The 25,778-nt window shown below is 40.7% G+C and overlaps 2 protein-coding genes across 2 annotated transcripts; one reads left to right on the top strand and one right to left on the bottom strand.

The window, feature by feature from the left end:
• The first annotated feature begins 3,843 nt into the window (after positions 1–3,843).
• Positions 3,844–11,795, top strand: grk7a (G protein-coupled receptor kinase 7a). The gene is made up of 4 exons (XM_039815270.1): positions 3,844–4,599; positions 5,738–6,203; positions 8,708–8,988; positions 10,723–11,795. Exons 1-4 carry the CDS (start codon positions 4,022–4,024, stop codon positions 11,057–11,059), a joined length of 1,662 nt encoding a protein of 553 aa, XP_039671204.1. The 5' UTR covers positions 3,844–4,021; the 3' UTR covers positions 11,060–11,795.
• Positions 11,796–17,787: 5,992 nt separating this feature from the next.
• atp1b3a (ATPase Na+/K+ transporting subunit beta 3a) lies at positions 17,788–24,386 on the bottom strand. Its single transcript, XM_039815269.1, has 6 exons — positions 24,091–24,386; positions 23,650–23,748; positions 21,126–21,319; positions 20,383–20,433; positions 19,543–19,629; positions 17,788–19,438 (listed from the first exon to the last, which is right to left on the bottom strand). Exons 1-6 carry the CDS (start codon positions 24,170–24,172, stop codon positions 19,271–19,273), a joined length of 681 nt encoding a protein of 226 aa, XP_039671203.1. The 5' UTR covers positions 24,173–24,386; the 3' UTR covers positions 17,788–19,270.
• Between the last annotated feature and the right edge of the window lie 1,392 nt (positions 24,387–25,778).

Genomic DNA, 25,778 nt, shown 5'->3' with positions numbered 1-25,778 from the left:
TCTCAGGAAGAAACCTGGGACAGACCCAGGCTCTTGGTAGGCGGTGTCTGACGGTGCCGGTTGGGGTTATGATGAACAGTGGCAATAATAGTCACAATAAAGATAATGGAACAGTGACTACAAATGGTAGTCGTAGTAGTTCATGGCATAGCAGGGCACTGCAAGGTGTTACAGGATGTAGCATGGCACAGCAGAGCATAGTTTTTTTTTTTCCGTAGAGCATAGTTCATTGAAACGACGGTGAAGGCCGCTACTAGTGTACATTTTCTGTAATTGTTAAATACTGTTTTCTTTTAAAGCAGTACATACAGAAGTGAATCACAGAACACTACTTGATACTGGGCAATCATTTTTTAACTGCTAATGTAAGTTACGTATCAGTGCAATGCAGTTGATAGACCTGATCCTCTCTCTACAGGGATTGAATGATACAAAAAGTACATGTTTACTTCAAGATGTGACTGAGACAGGTGACAAATAGGGTGCCAAGACAAAGCTGGCAAGGGTCAAGTTTGGTTGACTTCTTGAACCAATTGTCTTGTTTTTAGTCCTACCACTGATTCTATATCAATGTTATGGGGCATTATTTGTGATAATATCAATAGCGAAATCATAAAATATGTGATAGCATAGACTGATGATTTAAAGTATCAGTCAAATCTTTGAATAATTGGTAATAAAAAAAAACTCCTTTTTAACAAATAATTTGTCTTTTTCCAGGTGTGTGCTGTTCAGGTGAAGAACACAGGCCAGATGTATGCCTGTAAGAAGTTGGATAAAAAGCGACTGAAGAAGAAGAAGGGTGAGAAGATGGCCCTGTTGGAGAAGCAGATCTTGGAGAAGGTTAACAGCCTGTTTCTGGTCAACTTGGCCTATGCCTATGACAATAAAAATGAATTTAGGGCTTAGTTGTAATAAAGGTCCTACATTTCATTAATAATGGTCTTAAAAAGTCTTAAATTTGACTTGGTAAAACTTGCAGAGACCCTGTGCTACTGCATAGCATCATATTAGTCTTCCTGCTTGTAGTGTTGGCATAGGGAGAGGCCATTAGAGGATGGAGCCAGACCGTGTAAAGACCACATAGTAAACCATGTGGGATGTTCTGTCCATCTTAACCTCTATCCTCAGGTCAGGCTAATCCTCCCATGGTTAAAGCAGCAGTCTGCTCAAAGATCATCTAAACATCTTATGCCACCTACAAATGATAGGCGGCAAAATTGCTTTGCGCTGGCCCTTCCATTGATTTCCTATTGGGAGAGGAACTATGCGCTGCACTACCCCTGGCGTCGAGCACCGCACTGATTTGCCGCTTTGCGCTGCGGTCAAAGTTCAAACTATTTCAATTTCGACCTAGTTGCCACTGACCTTTCGAAAGCGCAACCAATGAGATAATAGCTGTCGTTGCCTAGCAACGGGAAATAGCTTCCTTGCCACCCCTGATGACGTTAACCTGCGCTGCGCTTTGCTTTCTGCGCTTTGCTTTCTGCGCTTTGCTTTCTGCGCTTTGCTTTCTGCGATTTGCTTTCTGCGCCCTACCTAGCGGTACGCAGAGAGCAAATCACTTCTAATGTGTAGGCGGCTTAAAACAGAGTAGAGAAAACAAATCATAGAAATTCCTCTTATGTATGTGATGGGCCCTTAATGACAGTTACACAACTCAGCAGGTATCCCGAAGAATGACCTCTTTTCATCCACTCAGGAGGCTTAAGTGCTTTACTTACACTATGATCCATTTACAACGTGATTGACATTTGACATATTTGACATTTATGGTAGCTCCTCTTAACTGGCATGGCACCTGTATCTAAAACTAAAATTTTGAATTTCAAATTAGATTTAGGTTAAATATTAGTAAATAAGATGAAAGTTGGATTGCGATTATTATTACTAGTCGGTCCTTCCTCGATGTAACCCATCACTACTTTGTTTTTATTTTAGGATAAATCCAACCAAAATCAAAATTCCGCTGAGGAAATTGCGATCTAACTTGATTGATTACTGTGGTTTTTATTATTCCCAAAAACATTTATCCACTTCGACGCTTGTTGCTCTGTGTTGGTATTCCTGACCTGAAAAGGTCTGATTCTGGAGCTCCCTGACGGCAAGCAAAGCCCTTGATCTTGTGGAAGGCACTGAAAGCTTGAGACCATTTGAGAAAGGATGAGCTAATATTATCCAAGGTTTACCGTACTGAATTAGCCTGTATCACCACAGCGGCGTAACGTAGGGTTACTGCAAACAGCAGTCGGAAGGAAAGTGCCAATTCATCATATTACATGTGTTAAAATTAAGATCACTTCTGGTTTGTCTTAAGTGCTACAACAGTTAAAATGCAAATGTTAAATTAGTGTATATAGTGTGCATTACCGTATATATATATACAGGGTCCAAAATTTGCACCATCTACTAGCCAAATGCTGGTAAAATATGTAAGTGGCTGGTAGATTTGCTTCACTCACCAGCCAAAAAAATAAAAAGTAATCTATTGAGTGGCTAGTCAAATTTGAATATTCACTAGCCATTTGGCTGGTGGACAAATAAGTTAATTTTGGACCTGTGTATATATTTATGCCATCTAATACCAGAATTGTTATGAAATGGCAATACAGTTTATTGTATGTATGTTTTAGCTCAGTCCAAACAATACCTGTTTGCCTGAAATCTTTTGGCTTTCCTCTCTTGTGTGTGTAGTATCACTGAAGGTTACAGGTTATCACAGGTCCTCAGTTTAACCTCAGCTTGGTCACATGATTGAGGTCATACTCCTCAGGCTTTTTATAACTAATAGAAAGAAGCTCTGTTGCCACTTTGATCTGATCCTCTAAGTCTATGTGTTGTCTCTTTATTTTAACAACCACTGCTACCTGATACCTTTTACCTGGCGTTTGAAAGACGTGTACCATATGAATAGTGAAAATTATCGATTGTGGTTTTTGGGTAGGCCAAGTTAATTTTTCACTGCACTAGTTATTTGATCACTTGTGGTTGTAATTTCACTTACTGTGTCATTATTTACACTTCAGTGTACATTTCCAACACATTTGACGCTGAATATAACCTACAATCTGAAACAACATAATACACATTACAGGAGCAGGGAGAAAAAATATCTTATATTACCTCCAAACAAATAACATAAATGGTCTACCACATATCGTTTTCTAATGCTTTCAACAACCCTTTTGTGTATGTGTTTGCCTCTATGTACACATCAAAACCCACACATACTGTACACAACCAATGACAAAAACCTGTAGTACGTGCATACTGAGTTTTAAAATCTGTCTGCGCTCCAGCTCTCATGTAGCAAATAATCTTTTTGAAAAATACTTCACGTGGATGCTTTACTTTCAATGTCAAAAACATATAGCCAACAATATGTATGTTTAGTTATCTCTAATCAATATGTATATTAAACGACTCATTGTGATATCGCTCAGTTCAGTGATGTGTAAAATGGTATTTTGGATTACATTATAAATATGACATATAAATTGCCTCTTTGCTCTGCGCCCTACCTTGCGGTTTTGCTGCTTATCATGTCTAGGGTTAAAAATCTATTCATATTCTACAATGTTGTATTACGTAAATGGCCAACGAAACCTTCTGCTTCTTTTTGAGTCTTTTACTGTGTCTCGCCATTAAATGCATAGTCAAAGAACCCATTGGACCACTGTTAGAGACTACTGAACACCGTGAACAAATAGGGCTACAAAGCCTCTTAGGACAGAGCCCGCTTACGATTCCCTTTCTGTGCACAGCATCCTTGAATAGTCCACACAAAGATCCTTAAGCCAAAATCCCTCTCTGGTATTTAATTCTAAATGAGTAATTACTGGGTGTGTCTGTGTTCCTTAGGTTTGCAGGTAAGCTGGGTGAAGAAGCTCATTTGAACGCTGGCTTCGGAGCCTATTGCACTCTCAAACAGACGCGCACATTCTGAAAGACTGAGGGTATTCGTAGGGAGCCACTGAAGAACCCAGTCACTTAGGGGGACAGACCACATCCAGCTGCCAAGATGTGTGACATGGGGGGACTGGATAACCTGGTGGCCAACACGGCCTACCTAAAAGCCCAGGGTGGGGATGACAAGGAGATGAAAAAGCGCCGTCGCAGCTTGGCTCTCCCCAAGCCGGAGCAATGTGCTTCACTACGAGCTTCCCTTGACAAGGACTTTACATCGGTTTGTGAAAGGCAGCCTATTGGTAAAAAGATTTTCCGTGAATTCCTGGCAAATAAACCTGAGTATAAGCTTGCTGTCGATTTCCTGGATGAGCTGTATGACTGGGATCTGGCTGAAGGTGCAATAAAAGACAAGGCGCGCCAAAACATCCTCAACAAGTATTGCAAGGCCGACTCCAAGAGCTTCCTGTCCTTTCTTACTGACGAGCCTGCTGACAAATGCAAGAATGTGACAGATGCCACCTTTGAGGAGGTGATGAAAGGCAAAGTCCAGGATGGTGTACGAACGTATCTGCAGGGCAAACCCTTCACAGATTACCAGTCCAGCCCATTTTTTGATAAATTCCTCTCAGTTGGAAAGAGAAAAAAAAAACCAAAAAAAAAAAAAAAATTTTTAAGAATGGGAAAAAGGGGGGGGGAAAAAAAAAAAAAAAAAAAAACCCTTCTTTTTTTTTTTTTTTTTTTTTTTTTTTTTTGTCAGTGTCTTTCAAAAATATGTATTTCCATTGCATAAAAAGATAATATGCATTTTACATCTTTTGGGATTGTAATGATGGTGTTACAGTATTGAGTATTATGCTGCATGGTTAGTGTTCTAGTCTTAGGAAAACCCTTAACCCTACGGTATAGAGGTGTATTTGCTTTGAAGCATAAGAAAAGATATTGTAGGGCAAGGACCATACCTTAAATCATGAGGTCATGTTCCATACAGGCTCTTGGATTTTACAAAATCATGGCTCATGTTTCATAAAGTAACTAACACAAAGCCGCAATGCAGGAAGTAGTGGTCTTGCATTGATAGAACTAGCATCATTTAAATAACGTTTAATAGAAGCTCTTATTGAGATCAAGATCTCTTTTTCAATTCAGACATGAAAATAATAGTAGAACATGTTTGTTTTTTAAGTCAACAACTAAGAATATAAAATCATTTAACAGAAAACTGTTTCAAGATTGTCTGAAAAACAAACTGCTATGTAAATATATGGACAAGCAGTATTTGTGTAAATTGTAGATATAGAAAATGCAGTGAGTTATTTCGTAATAATCATTTAAAAGATTTGAGATTGATGTGACGTCTGTAGAAAATCCAGAAGGACCCACAATCGAGCCTTGAGGAACCTTTTTTCTGAGTCAAGTTCTTAGCAACAAGCTTGAGTATACAACCTAAAATAAGTTATATAATAAGTTTTCTTTTAAAGCAGCATGTACAGAAGTGAATCACAGAACACTACTTGATACTGGGCAATCATTTTTTAACTGCTAATGTAAGTTACTTGACCTTATCCTCTGTCTACAGGGAATGAATGATACAAAAAGTACATGTTTAGTTCAAGATGTGACTGAGACAGGTGACAAATAGGGTGCCAAGACAAAGCTGGCAAGGGTCAAGTTTGGTTGACTTCTTGAACCAATTGTCTTGTTTTTAGTCCTACCACTGATTCTATATCAATGTTATGGGGCATTATTTGTGATAATATCAATAGCGAAATCATAAAATATGTGATAGCATAGATTGGTAATAAAAAAACTCCTTTTTAACAAATTATGTCTTTTTCCAGGTGTGTGCTGTTCAGGTGAAGAACACAGGCCAGATGTATGCCTGTAAGAAGTTGGATAAAAAGCGACTGAAGAAGAAGAAGGGTGAGAAGATGGCCCTGTTGGAGAAGCAGATCTTGGAGAAGGTTAACAGCCTGTTTCTGGTTAACTTGGCCTATGCCTATGACAGCAAGACCCATCTGTGCCTTGTCATGACCCTGATGAATGGAGGAGACCTCAGATACCACATTTACCATATTGGCTATGATGGCAAGGGTGTGGACAAGGGCATTGAAATAAAGCGCATCATCCACTACACAGCGCAGATCTCCACCGGCCTTCTGCATCTGCACGAAATGAATATCGTATACCGTGACATGAAGCCGGAGAATGTGTTGCTGGATAGCCAAGGCCAGTGCAGACTTTCTGATTTAGGTCTGGCCATAGAGATGGAACCAACAAAGACCACCACCCAGATGGTGAGTAGATGTACACACAACAGTGATATTCTGCTTGAGAAGGCAAATTTCAGTTGGAAAAATACTAAAAAGAAGTGCACTAAGTACACAAAATTGCACTCTCAAAGCCATTAGGATGCCTTAAACACAAGAGCACCTAGCTGGATAATGTCAGCATTGATAATGGATATATCATAATAAGATGTTTACATCATGGTGAAAGATGTCTACCCTAAATGGCCATTTTATCTATTAGTCTTTGAAGTTGCATACACCAAAATGCAGGCAAAGACTCTCCCCTGATTGTGTTATGTGTATCTGATCTTTAAGGTTGGAGTTTAAGACCGCACATACTTACACACAAACCGCAACAGAAAGAAAATACAAAGAAACTGGTTGCTGGGTGATTTACATCTCCAGCCGGTCTATGTTCACTTATCTGAAGATGAGTTTGGAGCTAAGAATTGTCCTGAAGTCTTGTTGGGGTTTTTACTTTAAATCTGGACAGAGATTACGGGATTGCTTAAAGATCTGTGCAATGAGTCTCTGAATCTATTATGTAACTCATTTGATCCTTTAGCAGTCAGATTATAGCCTGGCCATTTATACGCCACCATTTTGTGTAGGGGCTATGTTAGAGACCTTGGAGATCCCATGCTTGTTAAAGTAGCAGTCAGTAAACGTAGGAGGGTTTCCCTCAGCAACTTGGTTGTAGAGAATTTCTGTGGAGTCGTTACTTCGAGAGTGTTGCCTCAGCTGTGCTACAGTTTCTTCCCATGACACTTTACAAAGCCTGTAAGTCTACTCGTTGCCTTGAGAAAGAGTAACACAGATATCATGTCAGCAATGACTTCAGTTTGATGTTACACCACATTGTGCTGCACATTTCTTGCATCGATCTGAGAATCACTCGACAACATGAAAAAGAAAAGGTTGTCAGTTACAGAACAACCCGATTGCCTGTCAGATCAATCCCTGAGGTGCTGACAAAAATGTATTATACAGATGGGACATGACTGCAAGCTAAAACAATTCACTAATAGAACAATCTAAGAATGACCCGGTGTACACAACACAAAATCTCCAATGTTTTTATCCCATTTTTGTCTCATAATACCTACAGTATATTTCAATAACCTACAGATGACCTAAAAAAAGATGATGGTAGCAAAGAGTAAGCTCTTAGTTCCATAAAAGTCCAGTAAGCTCATTATCTAGTATTCTGATGCTCCTCAGCCTGTCAAAGTGACTGAGCTAACCTCCTACAAGCAAGGCTGGCTTTGGTCCCCTAATCTTCTTAGTGGGCATTACACAAGTCTGTCCCTGATTAGATTGACAGACCCAGGTAAAAACCTACGCTGAATATGTTTAGACATGTTAGTTTGCAAACAAGTTGACTTTAACCCGGCTGACAAAGAGAGAGATCTGATCTTCACGACTAAAATCTGATTAATTGTGGTGATAATTCTGTAACCTGTATGATCATGGAAGAGTTTTGCCCTTTGGACTGACCAGAATGCACAGGTTCTTTATTTGTTTACAGATCCACACATTTCAGGGTGAACAGAACATAGTTACAAATTGCTGGAATTTAATAGATCTGTATGCAAGAGACATGGATGTAAGTTTTAAGAGGCATAAAGGTTGTGCATACAAACCTGCTTACGTTTGCTCAATGGAGATGTAGTATCTTGCTTCTGCTAATCAGTCAGAAGTCTTGTCACACTTGTTAAAGTAAAGGAAAGATCTTGAAGAACCATGTGTGTTTAGTGATCAAAATCTGGAACGCAAAGAGAAAGAAAAAGTGCTAAGAGCTTTTTTAATGACGCCGTGTCCGATGCCTACAGTACAACACTTCACCTCACCTGTAACCTATGGATCTCCTAAAAAAGATTTTTGTAACAGGACTTAGGCCTACTTGCAGTAGTAATAAGAGATCTCTCGGCTCCCTGCCAGTTTTCGGGGTGTGTGCAATAATTATACATTAGAGGCATGTTTATGTGTTGTGTGGATGTTACAGGAGGCTTATTCAGGAGGCTATAGCATCCAGAAATGGCCAGCCTTTATATAAGAGGCTGGACAACTCTGTCAGTGTGTAGACACACACGACGTTTGACAGGTAGTAAGCTTTGCATTAGGATTAGGGCTGCAGGTGAGGTCATACAGGGGGAGGGAGGGAGGGAAAGGCGAAAGTTACACAGGGAGAGAGAGAAAAGAGAAGACTAGAGTAAAGCTCTTAGTAACTCAGACTTATGTCACACTTGTCAATGGGGGACGTATGAAGGTTATGTCTCTCAGTTTTAAAGTTGTTCTTTACCAGTCTGTCCTAGTTTTCTGACTGACTGTTTACATTGCATGTCACTGTACTATCATCATTGCTACTACTCTCAGAGTAGAGAGCTGTCATATTAAAAAAAACACTATGCTTTTTTTTAAGTATAACATGTATTTAAAGGTTTTACAGATGTACCTCACATTAAACCCCCCTCCCCCCCTTACCTTATCCTTCTCTCTCTGTCCTCCAGGCTGGTACTGGAGCGTACATGGCCCCTGAGCTCCTGTCCAAAACTCCTTACAGGACATCAGTGGACTGGTGGGCCCTGGGCTGCAGTATCTACGAGATGGTGGCGGGCTACACACCTTTCAAAGGCCCGGAAAGCAAGAAGGAGAAGGTGGAGAAGGAGGAGGTACAGCGCCGCATTCTCAACGAGGAACCAAAGTGGGAGCACAAGTGCTTTGATGCTGTCACCAAGGACATCATCCAGCAGTTCCTCAAGAAGAAAATGGAGGAGCGCCTGGGCTTTAAGTAAGAGGCTCTTCTACCCTTTTAAGCCATAAACAAGCCATGGACTGTTTGTGTGTATGGCTTCACGCATTGGCTTAGTGAATCTGATTTCTTTTTTCAACATACTGTACTGTGACAATTTTGGGTGCCCAGATAGCTCAGTTGGTAGAGCGGGCGCCCCTATATATAGATGTTTACTCCTTGACACAGCGGCCCCAGGACTCGACTCTGACCTGCGGCCCTTTGCTGCATGTTATCCCCCCTCTCTATCCCCTTTCATTACTTCAGCTGTCCTGTCAATAAAGGCCTAAAAATGCCCGAAAAAGAATCTTAAAAAAATATATATATATATTCTTCAAAAATATATATACAGTATTTTTTTAATTCGATAGGTATTTACTGGCATTCCTGTGCAATGGATGTTAGGAAACTGAGATTGGAATAACTGCTAAGAATGAGCTGCTTCCCTGGTAGCTCACCTGGTTGAGTGTGTGCCCCATGTACCAAGGCACAGTCCTTGCTGCAGTGTCCTTGGTTCGATCCCAGCCCACGGCCTTTTCTGCATGTCGTACCTCCCTCTCTCTCCTCAGCTGTCAACTCTCCTTTCAGTTAAAGGTGCTGTAGGTAGGATTGTGAAGATCCAGGACTTATGCTGCGTTCGTGCATTCCTCGGAATAACAGGCACCGCCCCCCTGGTTACGTTGTTTTTCCGACTGGCAGCGTTCACATGGTCGGGATGCGCGTTCTTCTTCTTCTGTTATATTGGCGTTTGGCATAACAACTTTTTGCATGAATGCCACCAACGGTTGGCCGTAGCCTAGAGCATCAGGTGTGTGAAAACATGGAGGCCACAATAACAAAATATTTTCTGCTGTTTTGTTATGCGAGCATCCAAACAGCACATCGCCAGGTGTTTGTTTGTGTTATCTGCAGGACAACGAACGGGAAAAGACACGGATAATGTTTTTTTTTTATACATAGGCCTATTTATGAATAATTTGAAACATGTTATGTCTGTGTATGTTTCTTGGCAGAGGCATTTGTCCACAATAAACAGTTTATTTTCATTGAAATATGTTCAGGGAACCAAAGTCGCCTCCATCAAACGTCAGTTGTCAACAACGCGTCACCAACTGGGGAACTCGGTTAGCAAAATCCAGCCCGAGTTTCCCACCTCTGATTCCCACAGGAAGTTACGTGAATGGTGACGTTTTCACTCGGAAAAACGTTTTTCCGATGTCCATGAACGCACAGTAAGCCAAAAAATGTAAACATCGACAACTTCTCAGTCCCTCCCCCCCTTTCCGCTAAAGCCCAAAACGATCTCCTAAGCCCCTCCCCCCACAAGGGAGAATGAATGCGTGTGCATGAGCAGTGATTGACACGCAGTTAGACACCCCCCATGGCCCTGATTGGTGCATCTGAACAGGGAGCCAATTACAGGCTGGAGGTGGTGCCAGAGGAGCCGGAATTGTTTTAATGACCTGCTTTATGTAGTTCTACTGGAACATAGGGTCGGTTTCAGCAAATATGACAGAAAGTTAGTTTTATAAGGCTTACCTACTGCACCTTTAAAGGCAAAAAAAAAGCCCAAACATTTTCTTAAAAAGAAAAGAAAAAGAATGAACTGTTTGAGTAAAGGTGACAAAAACCTTAACTGTAACCGAAATGTTGCATGAATCCGCCACTCTGTTCTTGTTTTATTATATCTGACATTGTAGTTTTGAAAGTGTAATTTTTTTGCCTTCTCATTAGGAACAACCTGGAGGATCCCAGGAAGCACGAGTGGTTCAATAATATCAACTTCCCCCGTCTAGAGGCCGGGCTGGTGGATCCCCCGTGGGTGCCCAAGCCCAACGTCGTCTACGCCAAGGACACCGACGAGATCGCCGAGTTCTCCGATATCAAGGGCATCGTGCTTGACGCCAATGACGATAAATTCTTCAATGAGTTTAGCACAGGCGCCGTACCCATTCAGTGGCAGCACGAGATGATTGACACTGGACTGTTTGACGAGCTCAACGATCCCAACAGGAAAGAGGGCGGAGGAGGAGGTGGTGACGGAAAGTCCGGCACGTGTATATTGCTGTGAGTTTGATATCATGTACCAGTAATAGCACTCAATCACGTTTGTTTCCTCAGTCAGATGCACACCAACATTGATTTAAAAGATGGATCACGAAAGTGAAAGAAAGATATTACCATCCCTCTCTTTTAAGGATGCTCAAGGTTTAGAAATGCATCGCTTTCGAGGTGAGGTTCGGTAAAAATATGGAGGATGCGATGATGTATTTTTAGCAGCTTCTCTTGTTCTCATGTTGACTGCTAAGAGTCATTTTTGCAACCTTTTTATTAAGGATACTAGTGTTAGATTAGTAAATGAAAGGCCTTTGGGCCATAAAAACTATATCACTTTATGAAGAAACTGTCTAAAATCCAGTCCAGAGAAAATACTTTTTCTCACAGTGTTTGCAGTAGAATTTCCAGCTGAAGCAATGCCATTGCATTCGACATTGGGCGTCAAACAAATTGGAACAAACACATGGGAAGAAATATCTTTTAGTATCTTCTAGTGGATTGTGTGAAAGTTACAGCATTTTATAGCACTTCCCCCCCACCCTGTTACGCCATCACACAGCCACACTTTTTCTACAGTGAAAAGTGCTTTTTTTACAGCACGTGGCAGGGATAGTTTTAGTTTTTAATATTAAATGTTGTGATCCTAATCCTCATAGTTGAGTCTGATCACGGCATTTACGTCCAGGTGGTTTTCCTTCCGCCCAACATTTTAGTTTTATTAAAACTATATATATATATATATATATATATATATATATATATATATATATATATATATATATATATATATATAAAAGAGCAGTTGTATGTAATGTACATAAATAAATATATCTATGCACAGAAAGAAAAGCAAAGATGTAAGTCATCTTAAATTTAGAATTTATTTAAAAGAAAATAATACTGAACACCTCTTCACTGAGTCCTGTTGTTGGTGCTATGTGAGAAATGGAGGCAGTTTAGCCCTGGGATGCATTGGAGAAATATTGTATATGTTGTGATTGTTTTATGTGGACCCCAGGAAGAGTAGCTGCTACATAGTTAGCAGCTAATGGGGATCCGAATAAAGGAATGAGTGCAGAAACAGCAGGTGACTGCTGCATATAAAGGAGGAGGATTTAGGAGGAGTTTGACAATAAATTCCTGTACCAGGAATGTGCAGGTTGCCCTGTCCGCAGCCCTGAAACACTGTGATACTTCAGGGCTCTTTTAAAAAGGCTCCACTGTTGTGGTCATTAAGCTGAGTGAGTGTATAGACTTGGGTTAGTTCCAAAGAAAATCCTTGTTATTCTTGTTTACTTGTCTCAGGATAATTAACTGCTTAAGTTTTTAAATTTCCAAATCTTGGACAGAGTTGAGTTTTTACAGTTAATGTTAATAAGATATAAATATATATATATATATATATATATATATATATGATACACGTACTTGTAAATATAACATGAAAGGAATTGCAACTCTAGAAATGTCAGATGTAAAGCAGAAATTTCTCTGAATCTCGAATCATTTGAATAAATTAAAATATGTCTTTTAAAATGTGTCTTTTCTGTGATTATGAATATTTCTGTGTTTGTCTCGATATGTTTGTTGTAGTCTCGAGGCTTAGAAACACTTTAAAAGCACATCTACCATCAGAGAAAATGCCCCAAACTGTGCCATGTCATGCATGTTCTGTATATAACCACCACAGAGAGCGCTGCTGAGGGCTCTGGAGTAAAACCTAAAAATATAAACTGCATTAATCCCTTTCTGGATGCTGATTACAGCCAGGCTGTGCTCTAGGCCACTCCAAATTGGCAAGTTCAGCTCTTAGCTGGTAAGGCGATAACCAGCGTTATTTTTGCGCATTCTTTGCCTAAATCAGCTTCAAATCCCCTCAGGCACTGAAGCATCTCAATGGTACTGCCAAGTGACATGTCTGAGTAGAAATCAAAGCTACATTGTTCAGCTGAAAAATGTTATTTCACCACATTTTGACCTTTGATCTTTCTTTGGAGAAAGAATGCTGTATAAGTGAAATTAAAATACAATTAAAAACATCTGCTGATTGCTGTCAGTGCTGAAAAGTGAGCCAACTTAGTTGTAATAATAATAATAATAATAATAGTGGAAGATATTTTAAAACTATACATAACTTATCTTTTCAGCTCAGACTTTCAGTACTAGTGTCACTACCTGTTTACAGCATTCTGACTCAAGGACAGTATGAGTTTAGGAGGCACTAAGGTAGATTTGTGCTGCAGCTTAACCCTGAGATTATCTCCCATGTAGCAGGGCTTGGGTACAGACCACAGACTGTATATAATAGGTACAGACTGCTGCTGCTGCTGCTGCCTCAGGGCGCTGTGGGATCTGGACGGATGGACGTGCTGTGAAATTAGAGCAGACAGGAGTGATTCCACTTCTTCCAATACTGACCTGATATGTTCCGACTTGTACAGTCAACATAGTCTCTGTAGGTATAGTTACAGGTACAACCCTTCACACAATGATGACGCCTCTGGTGGCGACAATCCCTCTTGGTGCCCCCATGTATGAAAAAATGCAGCAGAATTGCCTTCTTGGATCCCCCTATGGTCAATGCCTGGTTTGCATCAAGAAAGGTGCCAGTACCCAAATTCAGCAGTTGCATGACATCAACATCGCATGTGTCTTGGATATATTTATATTTATACATATATCCTGTAGGGGTGACCGCAAATATTCGGTCTAAAGAATCCTGATTCAACTGCCAATCTCACAGTCAAATCGTCACAGTGTCTGACAATGTGGTAAAGATTTTACATAGACTTGCTTGGTTTCTCCCAATCAATCATGAGATATATATATATATATATATATATATATATATATATATATATAGACACACACTATCGGTCAAAAGTTTGGGGTCACTTCGGAATTTCCATTCCACTCCATTACAGACAGAATACCAGCTGAGCTCACTTGCATTGTTTTTCTTAATCAGGGCAGCAGTTTTCAGATTGCATTATGTGCTTACATAATTGCAAAAGGATTCTCGACTGTTATAGAAAGAAATGGCTGATCTTTAATGCAATATATACATTGCCCATTATCAGCAACCATTCATCCAATGAGAACACTTTTGCAATTATGTAAACACATAATGTAATCTGAAAACTGCTGCCCTGATTAAGAAAAACAATGCAAATGATCTCAGCTGGTATTCTGTCTGTAATGGAGTGCAATGGAAATTTCTAGTAGGTCCCCAAAGTTTTGACCGGTAGTATATATATATATATATATATATATATATATATATATATATATATATATATATACATATATACATACATACATACATACATACATCACACATATATATATATATTAAAATATATATATATATATATATATATATATATATATATATATATATACATACATACATACATACATACACATATATACATATATATATATATATATATATATATATATATATATATATATATACTGTATGTGTGTGTATATATATACAGTGCCTTGCGAAAGTATTCGGCCCCCTTGAACTTTTCGACCTTTTGCCACATTTCAGGCCTCAAACATAAAGATATAAAACTGTAATTTTTTGTGAAGAATCAACAACAAGTGGGTCCCAATTATGAAGTGGAACGAAATCCATTGGCTATTTCAAACTTTTTTAACAAATAAAAAACTGAAAAAAAAAGTGGGCGGCAAAATTATTCAGCCCCTTAAGTTAATACTTTGTAGCGCCACCTTTTGCGCGATTACAGCTGTAAGTCGCTTGGGGTATGTCTCTATCAGTTTTGCACATCGAGAGACTGACATTTTTGCCCATTCCTCCTTGCAAAACAGCTCGAGCTCAGTGAGGTTGGATGGAGAGCGTTTGTGAACAGCAGTTTTCCGTTCTTTCCACAGATTCTCGATTGGATTCAGGTCTGGACTTTGACTTGGCCATTCTAACACCTGGATATGTTTATTTGTGAACCATTCCATTGTAGATTTTGCTTTATGTTTTGGATCATTGTCTTGTTGGAAGACAAATCTCCGTCCCAGTCTCAGGTCTTTTGCAGACTCCATCAGGTTTTCTTCCAGAATGGTCCTGTATTTGGCTCCATCTATCTTCCCATCAATTTTAACCATCTTCCCTGTCCCTGCTGAAGAAAAGCAGGCCCAAACCATGATGCTGCCACCACCATGTTTGACAGTGGGGATGGTGTGTTCAGGGTGATGAGCTGTGTTGCTTTTACGCCAAACATAACGTTTTGCATTGTTGCCAAAAAGTTCGATTTTGGTTTCATCTGACCACAGCACCTTCTTCCACATGTTTGGTGTGTCTCCCAGGTGGCTTTTGGCAAACTTTAAACGACACTTTTATGGATATCTTTAAGAAATGGCTTTCTTCTTGCCACTCTTCCATAAAGGCCAGATTTGTGCAGTATACGACTGATTGTTGTCCTATGGACAGAGTCTCCCACCTCAGCTGTAGATCTCTGCAGTTCATCCAGAGTGATCATGGGCCTCTTGGCTGCATCTCTGATCAGTCTTCTCATTGTATGAGCTGAAAGTTTAGAGGGTGACGCGGGTCTTCGTAGATTTGTAGTGGTCTGATACTCCTTCCATTTCAATATTATCGCTTGCACAGTGCTCCTTGGGATGTTTAAAGCTTGGGAAATCTTTTTGTATCCAATCCGGCTTTAAACTTCTCCACAACAGTATCTCGGACCTGCCTGGTGTGTTCCTTGTTCTTCATGATGCTCTCTGCGCTTTACACGGACCTCTGAGACTATCACAGAGCAGGTGCATTTATACGGAGACTTGATTACACACAGCTGGATTCTATTTATCATCATTAGTCATTTAGGTCAACATTGGATCATTCAGAGATCCTCACTGAACTTCTGGAGAGAGTTTGCTGCACTGAAAGTAAAGGGGCTGAATAATTTTGCACGCCCACTTTTTCAGTTTTTTATTTGTTAAAAAAGTTTGAAATAGCCAATGAATTTCGTTCCACTTCATAATTGAGACCCACTTGTTGTTGATTCTTCACAAAAAATTACAGTTTTATATCTTTATGTTTGAGGCCTGAAATGTGGCAAAAGGTCGAAAAGTTCAAGGGGGCCGAATACTTTCGCAAGGCACTGTATACTGTATATATATATATATATATATATGTACTGGCTTGCACCTGACACAAGTCAGAACCAAAGGCTCACTATAGCCTACCCGGGCAACTCTTGGCATCTACCACCGAGCTCATTTCCCAGTGGCTGATCTGTGGAATCCAGTGGCACGTTTAATTATGTTCATTTGTAGATATCGATTTGTGTAGTTAGAAAAACAACAAGAGGCAGAAAAGGGAAATGTGAAATGCCTCACTGACCTCTTCAGTCTGCCGATGCCCAGTCCCTCTGCCATGCAGCACCGTGTTGGAGCCGCATATTCACAAGCAGCTTGCTCTGCCTGTCTTGTTTCTGACTCCCTCCTGTGGCTGCACATTTGTGCTACAGTTATGATGAGGATGTGACTGAGCACTTACTGATTGAGGGCTAATTATTACCAGGACACTCACTCTGTCTGCTCTCTCTCTCTGTCAAGTTAAAAACCCCATGGACAATTTGGAATTAGAATTCTTGTGTATTATGTAATTCTATTTTACATCCATATATTCATTTAAAAGGTATGTCGTTGTCCAACAGAAACCAGTGGTGGACACTAACAAGGGTGACTCAAATACTCAAATACTGTTCCTAACAGGGCTTTGAGGTACTTGCACTTCACTTGAGTATTTTTGCTACTTCATATTTCCACTCCATTACATTTCTGTGAAAGAACATGTACTTTTTACTTTACTACATTTATGTTTGGCTTGTTAATTTCTTACAAAAAGCAATGTTTAGTTAGGGCCCCATGTCATATTTCAGATGTCTATGAGTTGTTAGCAGTTTGACCAAAGAGTAATTCCCTCTCTAAACTCCTCACATGGTTTCATGTAAATAACTGTTTGAGCTCCAAAGAGGTCAAAGTAGACAATATTTCACAAGAAAGCAAATGTTTATTGGTTTTTCAGCTACAAAAGTAAAATGCTACTTTCACATTGATGCATCAGTATTATTAATTATTATCTGTCACAGGGCAAATCTTTCTAGTACTTTCCACGCTTGAAGACTATTTTGCTGATAATACTTGTAATTAGGGATGCACCGATCCAACTTTTTCAGTCCCGATACTGATGCCTGGGCTTTGTGTATCTGTCGGTACCCGATATCGACCCGATACCGTTGTTGAATTAATAATAAACTGTATACCTTCCTCCTCATACCTTCCTCACGCCATGTGGAAGAGACTAAAGGCACCAGACTTTCCTAACTAAACATTACTTTCCTAACTAAGACAAAATCACATAGATGGAATGTAATGTATTAAATTCTTATTTATTTGTACACTCAACTCTTCCAGCATGCGACACACGTGCGACAGAGGGGGAAAAAAAAACTAACAAAACTGGATCGGCCCGCGGATCTGTTCATTTTTCCAATCCCCGATCCGGCTATTTTGTCAATATCGGGACCAATATCCGGTCTTAATATCGGATCGGTGCACCCCTACCTGTAATATGGTGTAATTACTTACTATGTTTTTATTCTGAAGTAGGACTTTGTATGCAAGACTTTTACTGATGGTAAAGTAACTGATTATTACTGTCAAAAGCTACACATTAAACATTGTTTTAATAAAAAAAAAGAGGAGAAATGGTTGTTTTTCTTCAAAATCACTTTTATTCCACAATTTATTTCATCAGGTCTTAAGGCACCCTGAAGAGATGTTACAAGTTGGTCTTTCAAACGCGGGTTCCTTTCAAGACTGTGTAAACATAGCTTTGAATAAGATAATTTCCTGTAAATCTTTGCTTAAATTATTTCTTTACAGTGCACAGACATTGTGTTTTGTGACAAAAATACAGTGTGAATGAAGTAAATATGGTAGATAGTGTGTATATATATACATTGAAGAGTAATAGATTGGCAGACAATCAGATCAACAGGCTGAGAGAAGAGAGAAAACTTAACAATCTTTGAGACCCAGATAGATATACAGATCACGTAGAGATATACAGTTCAGAGTTACAGTGAACCTTTTTGTTTTTGCAGGGCCTCTCCGCCTTGTAAGCATTTTTTTTTTTTACACTGTACCTTCTTGTGTGTGTGTGTGTGTGTGTGTGTGTGTGTGTGTGTGTGTGTGTGTGTGTGTGTGTCACCTCAGCCAACATCACTACCCAGCCCAGCCCCCCTGCGAGGTGGAGCGAGACAACTGATCTTGTCCTGGAGGGCTCACCCACATGTTGGCTATTGCAGTGGAGAGGTGAGTAAACAGGAAGACGGACAGACAGACGGACATGCAGACAGACAGACAGAAAGCACAAGACTGGGTTGTGGCTACGCAGACCACAACACAAAGAACTATCTATAATTCCCTAAATATGGTAAGGATCACAACGTATTTATATGTAGAAAGGGACTTTGTAATTGACATTTCATATACAGGGATACAATGGCTATACTTGATTATCAAGGTACGTTCCTATGAAGTCTTTGTAATGTGATAATGTGAACTACTCTGGAGACGTGTTTGGAAATGTTCTACCTTCTCAATTACACTATACAGCAAGATAAAAATCCTCTCAACGCCAGCGATAATACAGTCGTTCATACAGTTTGCAGAGATGAGAATAAACACTCTTCCTGACAGCAGAAAGATCTAAAAAAAAAAAAACACATAAAAGTAGTATCCGCAATTACACAACAGCTCCAAATGGCTTGGTTGCAATAGCTATAAGTTATCTAATCACATCAATACTAAAAAAAAAAAAAAAAAAAAAAAAATCACATGTAATGATAAACTGAATGAAGAAGAATCAGTGCAACAGGTGAATGAAAGGATGGATGGGGTCCAGAGCGGAGCCTGTGTCTTGGATCTTTGACGAGATCAGGAAGGAAAGAAGGGTCAGAAAGTGTCAGCAAAGCAACATTCATATATCTGCATCTATCTGGCTCTCCTATCTACATCAAAACCGTTTTGGCCACATCCCAAAAAAAATACCGCCTTTTTGACGTATTGTGACACTTCCTTCCTCGTTAATTTCATTTTGAAAACATAAATCCTTAGCGAACGTGGGCAGCCTCTGCATCGGGTTGGCTTTTTTTTATTTATTTTTTTTTCCCACTGGCCGTCTTCTCCTTTACTCGACCACCTTGATCCTGAAGGTGACGCGGCCCAGGAACTTGTCCCGTTCGTCGTTGTTGCGCAGGTCGGTGCCCTCCACCCTGCACTCCACCGGCAGCTCCTTGTTGTAGTCCTCCTTGGTGAGCAGCAGCTTCACGGCCACCAGGGGCTGGACGTAAGACTCCTGGAGAAAGAGGAAAGAGACAGCTGTCTGTCAATAACACCAATACCGGCACCCCGGGAGAGGGTGTTAAGCAGACTCCATCTGACCAGGGTTTAAATACTTACATGGGCTTTCTTGCCGTAGTAGGGGAAATACATCTTATCAATGCGCCCCTCACTGGGGAAATACTGCATTTGAATCGGGGTGTCTCTCTGCACAGAAGAACGCGTGTTAGTCAGCGTGAATTTGACATGTAACGAAATGCATCTCATGTTAAATTTACGGAGGAGGATTAGGGCCACTGGTGAAAAATGTATTTGAGTTCTGACTTCATTCTCAGAATTCTGACTTTAAACTCTGAGTTTGAAGTCAGAATTCTGAGAATAAAGTCAGAATTCTGAACTCAAATACATTTTTCACCAGTGGCCCTAATCCTCTTCCGTATAAATTAGTAGCAAATGAGACTTTTTTTTTCCAAGATCACGAGACAGGACTTGAAAAAAAGGAAAAGCAATGGCCCTGTGTTTGTTAGTGAAGGGATTGAAATGAAGTAGAGAAAACATAACGTGTTTTTGCGCGGTAATCTGCAAATGGACATTTGTGGCTGAAAATAGCACCAGCTAGATTAAAATGACTTGGAAATGGCACTAGCATGGCTTTAGAGGCACCTGCATAATGACTTGTTACATAATAAAAAAAAATGTGTTAACACCCCTACTGGCCTTTTTCCTGATAATTTACATATATCATCTTACCCTAAAGCCGTCAGTGACAGCATGCAGAAAGAAATCGGACACAAAACAAACAAAAAGGAAAAAAATGAAAGATCAACAGAAAGAAAATATTGACACTGTTATGGTCATCAGGGCTTTTTTTTTTTTTTTTTTAAATGAAAGAAATAAAATAAAAAAATACACATACAAGCAAGTAGAACATGAGTATAATGTGAAGGAAAAAGTGTTTACTTTTACTGTGCAGTTGATGTAGGGATCCCCGCGAGGCTTCAGGCCAATGATCTATGAGGAGAGGGAAACAGGAGAGGTTGAGACTGTGTGGAAAGGCTGCTGCATTAGAAATTAATCGTTTATTTTGGGCGCTGTCGGCAAGCGAGTAAACGGATGGAGATGTGACGCTGCCTGGAATAAAAGGAATAAAAGGTTGAAATACAGACAAGTGAAAAGACAAAATTGTACATTTGTTAAAGGTGCTCTAAGCGATGGGACGCGGTTTTTTAGGCTACAACATTTTTAGTCACATACAGCAAACATCTCCCCACTGTCCACTAGCTGCCTGTCCCCTGAACACACTGTAAAAAAAACAACTGCGCCAACCTGCACCACCAAACATAACAAACAGAGTTCCAGCCAATAACCGACAAGTATGAGCTGGTTGAGCCATCACTGCAGCAGCGTTAGCACGTAGGCTACTTCCACAATGCGTATTCATGACTCAACGCTGTTTGTTATGTTTGGTGGTGCAGGTTGGCGCAGTTTGTTTGTGGTGCCGTTTGTGGAGCCTGGGCTGTCTACAGAGACCGTGGTTTTTTACAGTGTGTTCAGGGGACAGGCAGCTAGCAGGTAGTGAGGAGATGTTTGCTGTATGTGACAACAAATGTTGTAACCTAAAAAATGTATCACATCACTTAGAGCACCTTTAAGAGATTTTTTAAAGTGTATTTTAGTCATTTTCAGGTCAGTGAAAGTGTTACCCTGTTCATTTTCAGCAGTATGCAGGGCTTCCCCTCAGAATATCCAAAGTTGGTGTCAGAGAGTCCAGAGCAGAGACTCAGGAAGCCCCTCTTGAAGCGGCAAGCTTTCTTCGTCATGTCCTCGGTGTCATCCTGCATGAAATACTCCCCCCGGGGGCAGTCCTCGTTCTTCTCCTGCTCTGTATCATTATAACCTGAGAGAGAGAATCAGAATCAGAAAAGGTTTTATCGCCACAACAAGTACACTTAATGTGGAATTTGCCTTGGTGAAAGGTGCATAAACAAACAAAACAAACTAACATATTAAACATTAATATAACTACAGAAAAGCATATACAGTACAGGCCAAACATTTGGACACACCTTCTCATTCAATGAGTTTTCTTTATTTTCATGACTATTTACATTGTAAATTCTCACTGAAGGCATCAAAACTATGAATGAACACATATGGAATTATGTACTTAACAAAAAAGTGTGAAATAACTGAAAACATGTCTTATATTTTAGATTCCTCAAAGTAGCCACCCTGTGCTTTTTTGATAGCGCTGCAAACCCTTGGTGTTCTCTCAATGAGCTTCATGAGGTAGTCACCTGAAATGGTTTTCACTTCACAGGTGTGTCTTGTCAGGGTTAATTAGTGGAATTATTTCCCTTATTAATGGGGTTGGGACCATCAGTTGTGTTGTGCAGAAGTCAGGTTGATACACAGCCGACAGCCATATTGGACAACTGTTAGAATTCATATTATGGCAAGAACCAATCAGCTAAGTAAAGAGAAACGAGAGGCCATCATTACTTTCAGTAATATAGTCAGTCAGTCTGGAAAATTGCGAAAAACTTTGAATGTGTCCCCAAGTGCAGTCGCAAAAACCATCAAGCGCTACAACGAAACTGGCTCACATGAGGACCGCCCCAGGAAAGGAAGACCAAGAGTCACCTCTGCTGCTGAGGATAAGTTCATCCGAGTCACCAGCCTCAGAAATCGCAAGTTAACAGCAGCTCAGATTAGAGACCAGATGAATGCCACACAGAGTTCTAGCAGCAGACACATCTCTAGAACAACTGTTAAGAGGAGACTGCGTGAATCAGGCCTTCATGGTCAAATAGCTGCTAGGAAACCACTGCTAAGGAGAGGCAACAAGCAGAAGAGATTTGTTTGGGCCAAGAAACACAAGGAATGGACATTACACCAGTGGAAATCTGTGCTTTGGTCTGATGAGTCCAAATTTGAGATCTTTGGTTCCAACCGCCGTGTCTTTGTGTGACGCAGAAAAGGTGAACGGATGGATTCTACGTGCCTGGTTCCCATCCTGGAAGCATGGAGGAGGAGGTGTGATGGTGTGGGGGTGCTTTGCTGGTGACACTGTTGGGGATTTATTCAAAATTGAAGGCATACTGAACCAGCATGGCTACCACAGCATCCTGCAGCGACATGCCATCCCATCCGGTTTGCGTTTAGTTGGACCGTCATTTATTTTTCAACATGACAATGACCCCAAACACACCTCCAGGCTATGTAAGGGCTATTTGACCAAGAAGGAGAGTGATGGAGTGCTGCGCCAGATGACCTGGCCTCCACAGTCACCGGACCTGAACCCAATCGAGATGGTTTGGGGTGAGCTGGACCGCAGAGTGAAGGCAAAAGGGCCAACAAGTGCTAAGCATCTCTGGGAACTCCTTCAAGACTGTTGGAAAACCATTTCAGGTGACTACCTCTTGAAGCTCATCAAGAGAATGCCAAGAGTTTGCAAAGCAGTAATCAGAGCAAAGGGTGGCTACTTTGAAGAAACTAGAATATAAGACATGTTTTCGGTTATTTCACACTTTTTGTTAAGTACATAATTCCACGTGTTCATTCATAGTTTTGATGCCTTCAGTGAGAATCTACAATGTAAATAGAAAATAAAGGAAACACATTGAATGAGGAGGTGTGTCCAAACTTTTGGCCTGTACTGTATATATACATACAAAGTAAAGGAAAAAGAAAGAGAAAGGTGAACAGAAATTCATCCAGGTAAATGGAATGAATGATTGGGAAAAAGAACCAGGAGAAGGAGCACAGCATTTGTTCTAATACAGCCAGCTTTCAATCCGTTTAAAAGGGGTGTGCAAAAAAAATCGATTCACATTCGTATCGCGATCCAAACTCTACCGATTCATAGAATTCCACAAAAATGGAATATGTATTTTTTAAATTGTATGTCTACTGCAATCACATGGGAAAAGTAACTACATTTACATACTGTGTGTGTGAGAGAGAGAGAGGGGAGAATGACATGCAGCAAAGGGCCGCAGGTCGGAGTCGAACCCGGGCCCGCTGCGTCGAGGACTAAACCTCTATATATGGGCACCGACGCTACCAACTGAGCTATCCGGGCGCCCGTGAATCGTTTTTTTGAATCCAATCTCGAACCTAAAAATCGATATGAAATCGTGACATTTTCTGAATCGTGCACCCCATACCGTTTAAACATTAATTTCTCTTGGTTGTTTTTTTTTTTTTAGGGAGAAGTGCCCTTACTTCGCAGGAAGGTCTCCAGGTGCTGGACATACTTTGCATACTTCAGCGGGTCGGATTTGTTGAACGACATATCCAGTGCATTTGGACGAATCACCAACCCTGCAACAAAGATATCAAGTCAAGTCTACATTGAGTAAAATCGCAAATGACAGACAGACAGACAGGGGAAACTAATGCACCAAAGCCATCATCGGGGCTTGTCTCGAATTACAGCTGGACAGAAAGCATTTCCTAAACAAACAAGCTCCAGTGCTGACATCTCACAGGAAGAGACTTCAAAATGGATCGATACCAAACAGAGCTGTAATGTAGAACATTATTATGACAGCATCTCATTGGTGCCAGTATAAATAATGAATGCCCTAAAGAGAAGTGCTGCCAGTTTCAGTAGTTAAAAAGCCCCGTTCCCCCATATGTGCTGTTTTGCTAAGAGACACAAACCTGGATAGGGAACGCGGTCTCGGTACTTTGGCACGTAGTCGTCCAGAGTGAGCAGCATCACCCACATGGTCAGGGCGAACATACCGGCCAAGAAACAGTAGAAAACCAGGTAGAACAACAGGATGAGGGCTGGAGGGAGTTAAGAGGAACAGAATTAGAATGGAAAAGAGACATAATGAGAGACAAGAGCGGCCATGTATAATTAACTACGAGCTTTCGACCACACACGAGAACAAATGCCTTCTGTTGTTCCTCATCTGTGGGCTGAAGAAATTGTCATTTGAGTGTACGATCCCTTTGAGAGAAACCATTTTGGATAAAGGGGGGAAATGCTACTGTATATCGCTGCTCACAACTCGGAGGCCATTTTTCACTGGAGACCCCTCATATTCAAAATCATACCAGATTTAGGGCTGACACTGCTGTGCTGAAAGCATCTTTAGCCTCATTTAATGCACAATGCAGAGGGAAGAAGAGGAGCCACAGTTATGGTGAGGGGGGGAGATTACCAAAACACACTCAAATCTGTCTGGTCTCTCTCTGTGAAGTTATAAAGCACATGAACAATTTGGAATTCTTGTGTATTATGCAATTCCATTTTACTGCTATCTACTGTATATATATTCATTTAAATCACTTTACAAGTTAAGATTTTACATTCACATTCAAAAACATATATGTGCATTATTGAAGATTAAATCAGTGATTCCCAACCTTTTTGGCGCGTGGTTTCTTACAAAAAAAAGCATTGCTTAGTCAGGGCCCCGTGTCACATTTCAGATGTCTGGGAGTTGTAAGCGGTGCACAAAATGCACAAATCGGAGGCCATTTTTCACTAGAGAGCCCCTGAGTTTCAAATCACGCCACATTTAAGGTTAACACTGCAGTGCTGAAAGCACCTGAAAGCCTCATTTCATGCACAATGCACAATGCAGAGGGCTGAAAAACGAGCCACAGTTGTGGGGAACATCTGACTCAAAATGGTTCACCAGCATCCAGCTTGCACAGCACGAATGCCCTCTAAGTTGGTTGGGGGAAGAAAAAAAAAAGGGAAAAGGGATGGACCCCTCAGCTTCCTGTTGTACACCCCCCCCCCTTTCTGTCATTCCTCTCCAACAGTATCCCACAATGCACCTGCCCAGTGCGTGAAAGCGAGAGAAAGAGGAGAGAGGGAATCCCATTTGACCTTGACAGGCATGCTAATGTGGGCGGCCATGCAACTGCACTGGAGCATCCCACCGCACAGCAGCACAGCAGCACAGGGGCCCAGGCTAGCTGCTCTGTTACCACCTCGCTCTGGAAACAACTGGGCCCCCCGTCATTACATAAAATGTATGGCCTGATCAGTTATGGATATACAGCCCATGAATGCTGTAGCACACTCACATATGATTAGGTAATGATGGGGGGTGGTTTAAGTGCACTGTCAATACACAATCTCCTGATAATCCTTTTATTTATGCAGCTGATAAATATAAATACAAAAAACTAAATCTCTGCTGCTATGATGGCTCATCACCTTGCCTGGTTGGTTATTTCTGCCTATGCAGCAAAGAGACGTTGTGCACACCTTTGAAAGCATCATTCGTCTTGGTACAGGCTTCTCCTTTCCACCTTCACGTAGGCCTACGGTGGCTCCTCGACTAAGCCAATGTCAATATGGCAGTCATTTGAATTCATCCATGCAC

This window comes from Perca fluviatilis, chromosome 11, assembly GCF_010015445.1.
Source record: "Perca fluviatilis chromosome 11, GENO_Pfluv_1.0, whole genome shotgun sequence".
Lineage (NCBI taxonomy): Eukaryota > Metazoa > Chordata > Actinopteri > Perciformes > Percidae > Perca > Perca fluviatilis.
This window is presented reverse-complemented; position numbering and strand designations above follow the sequence as displayed.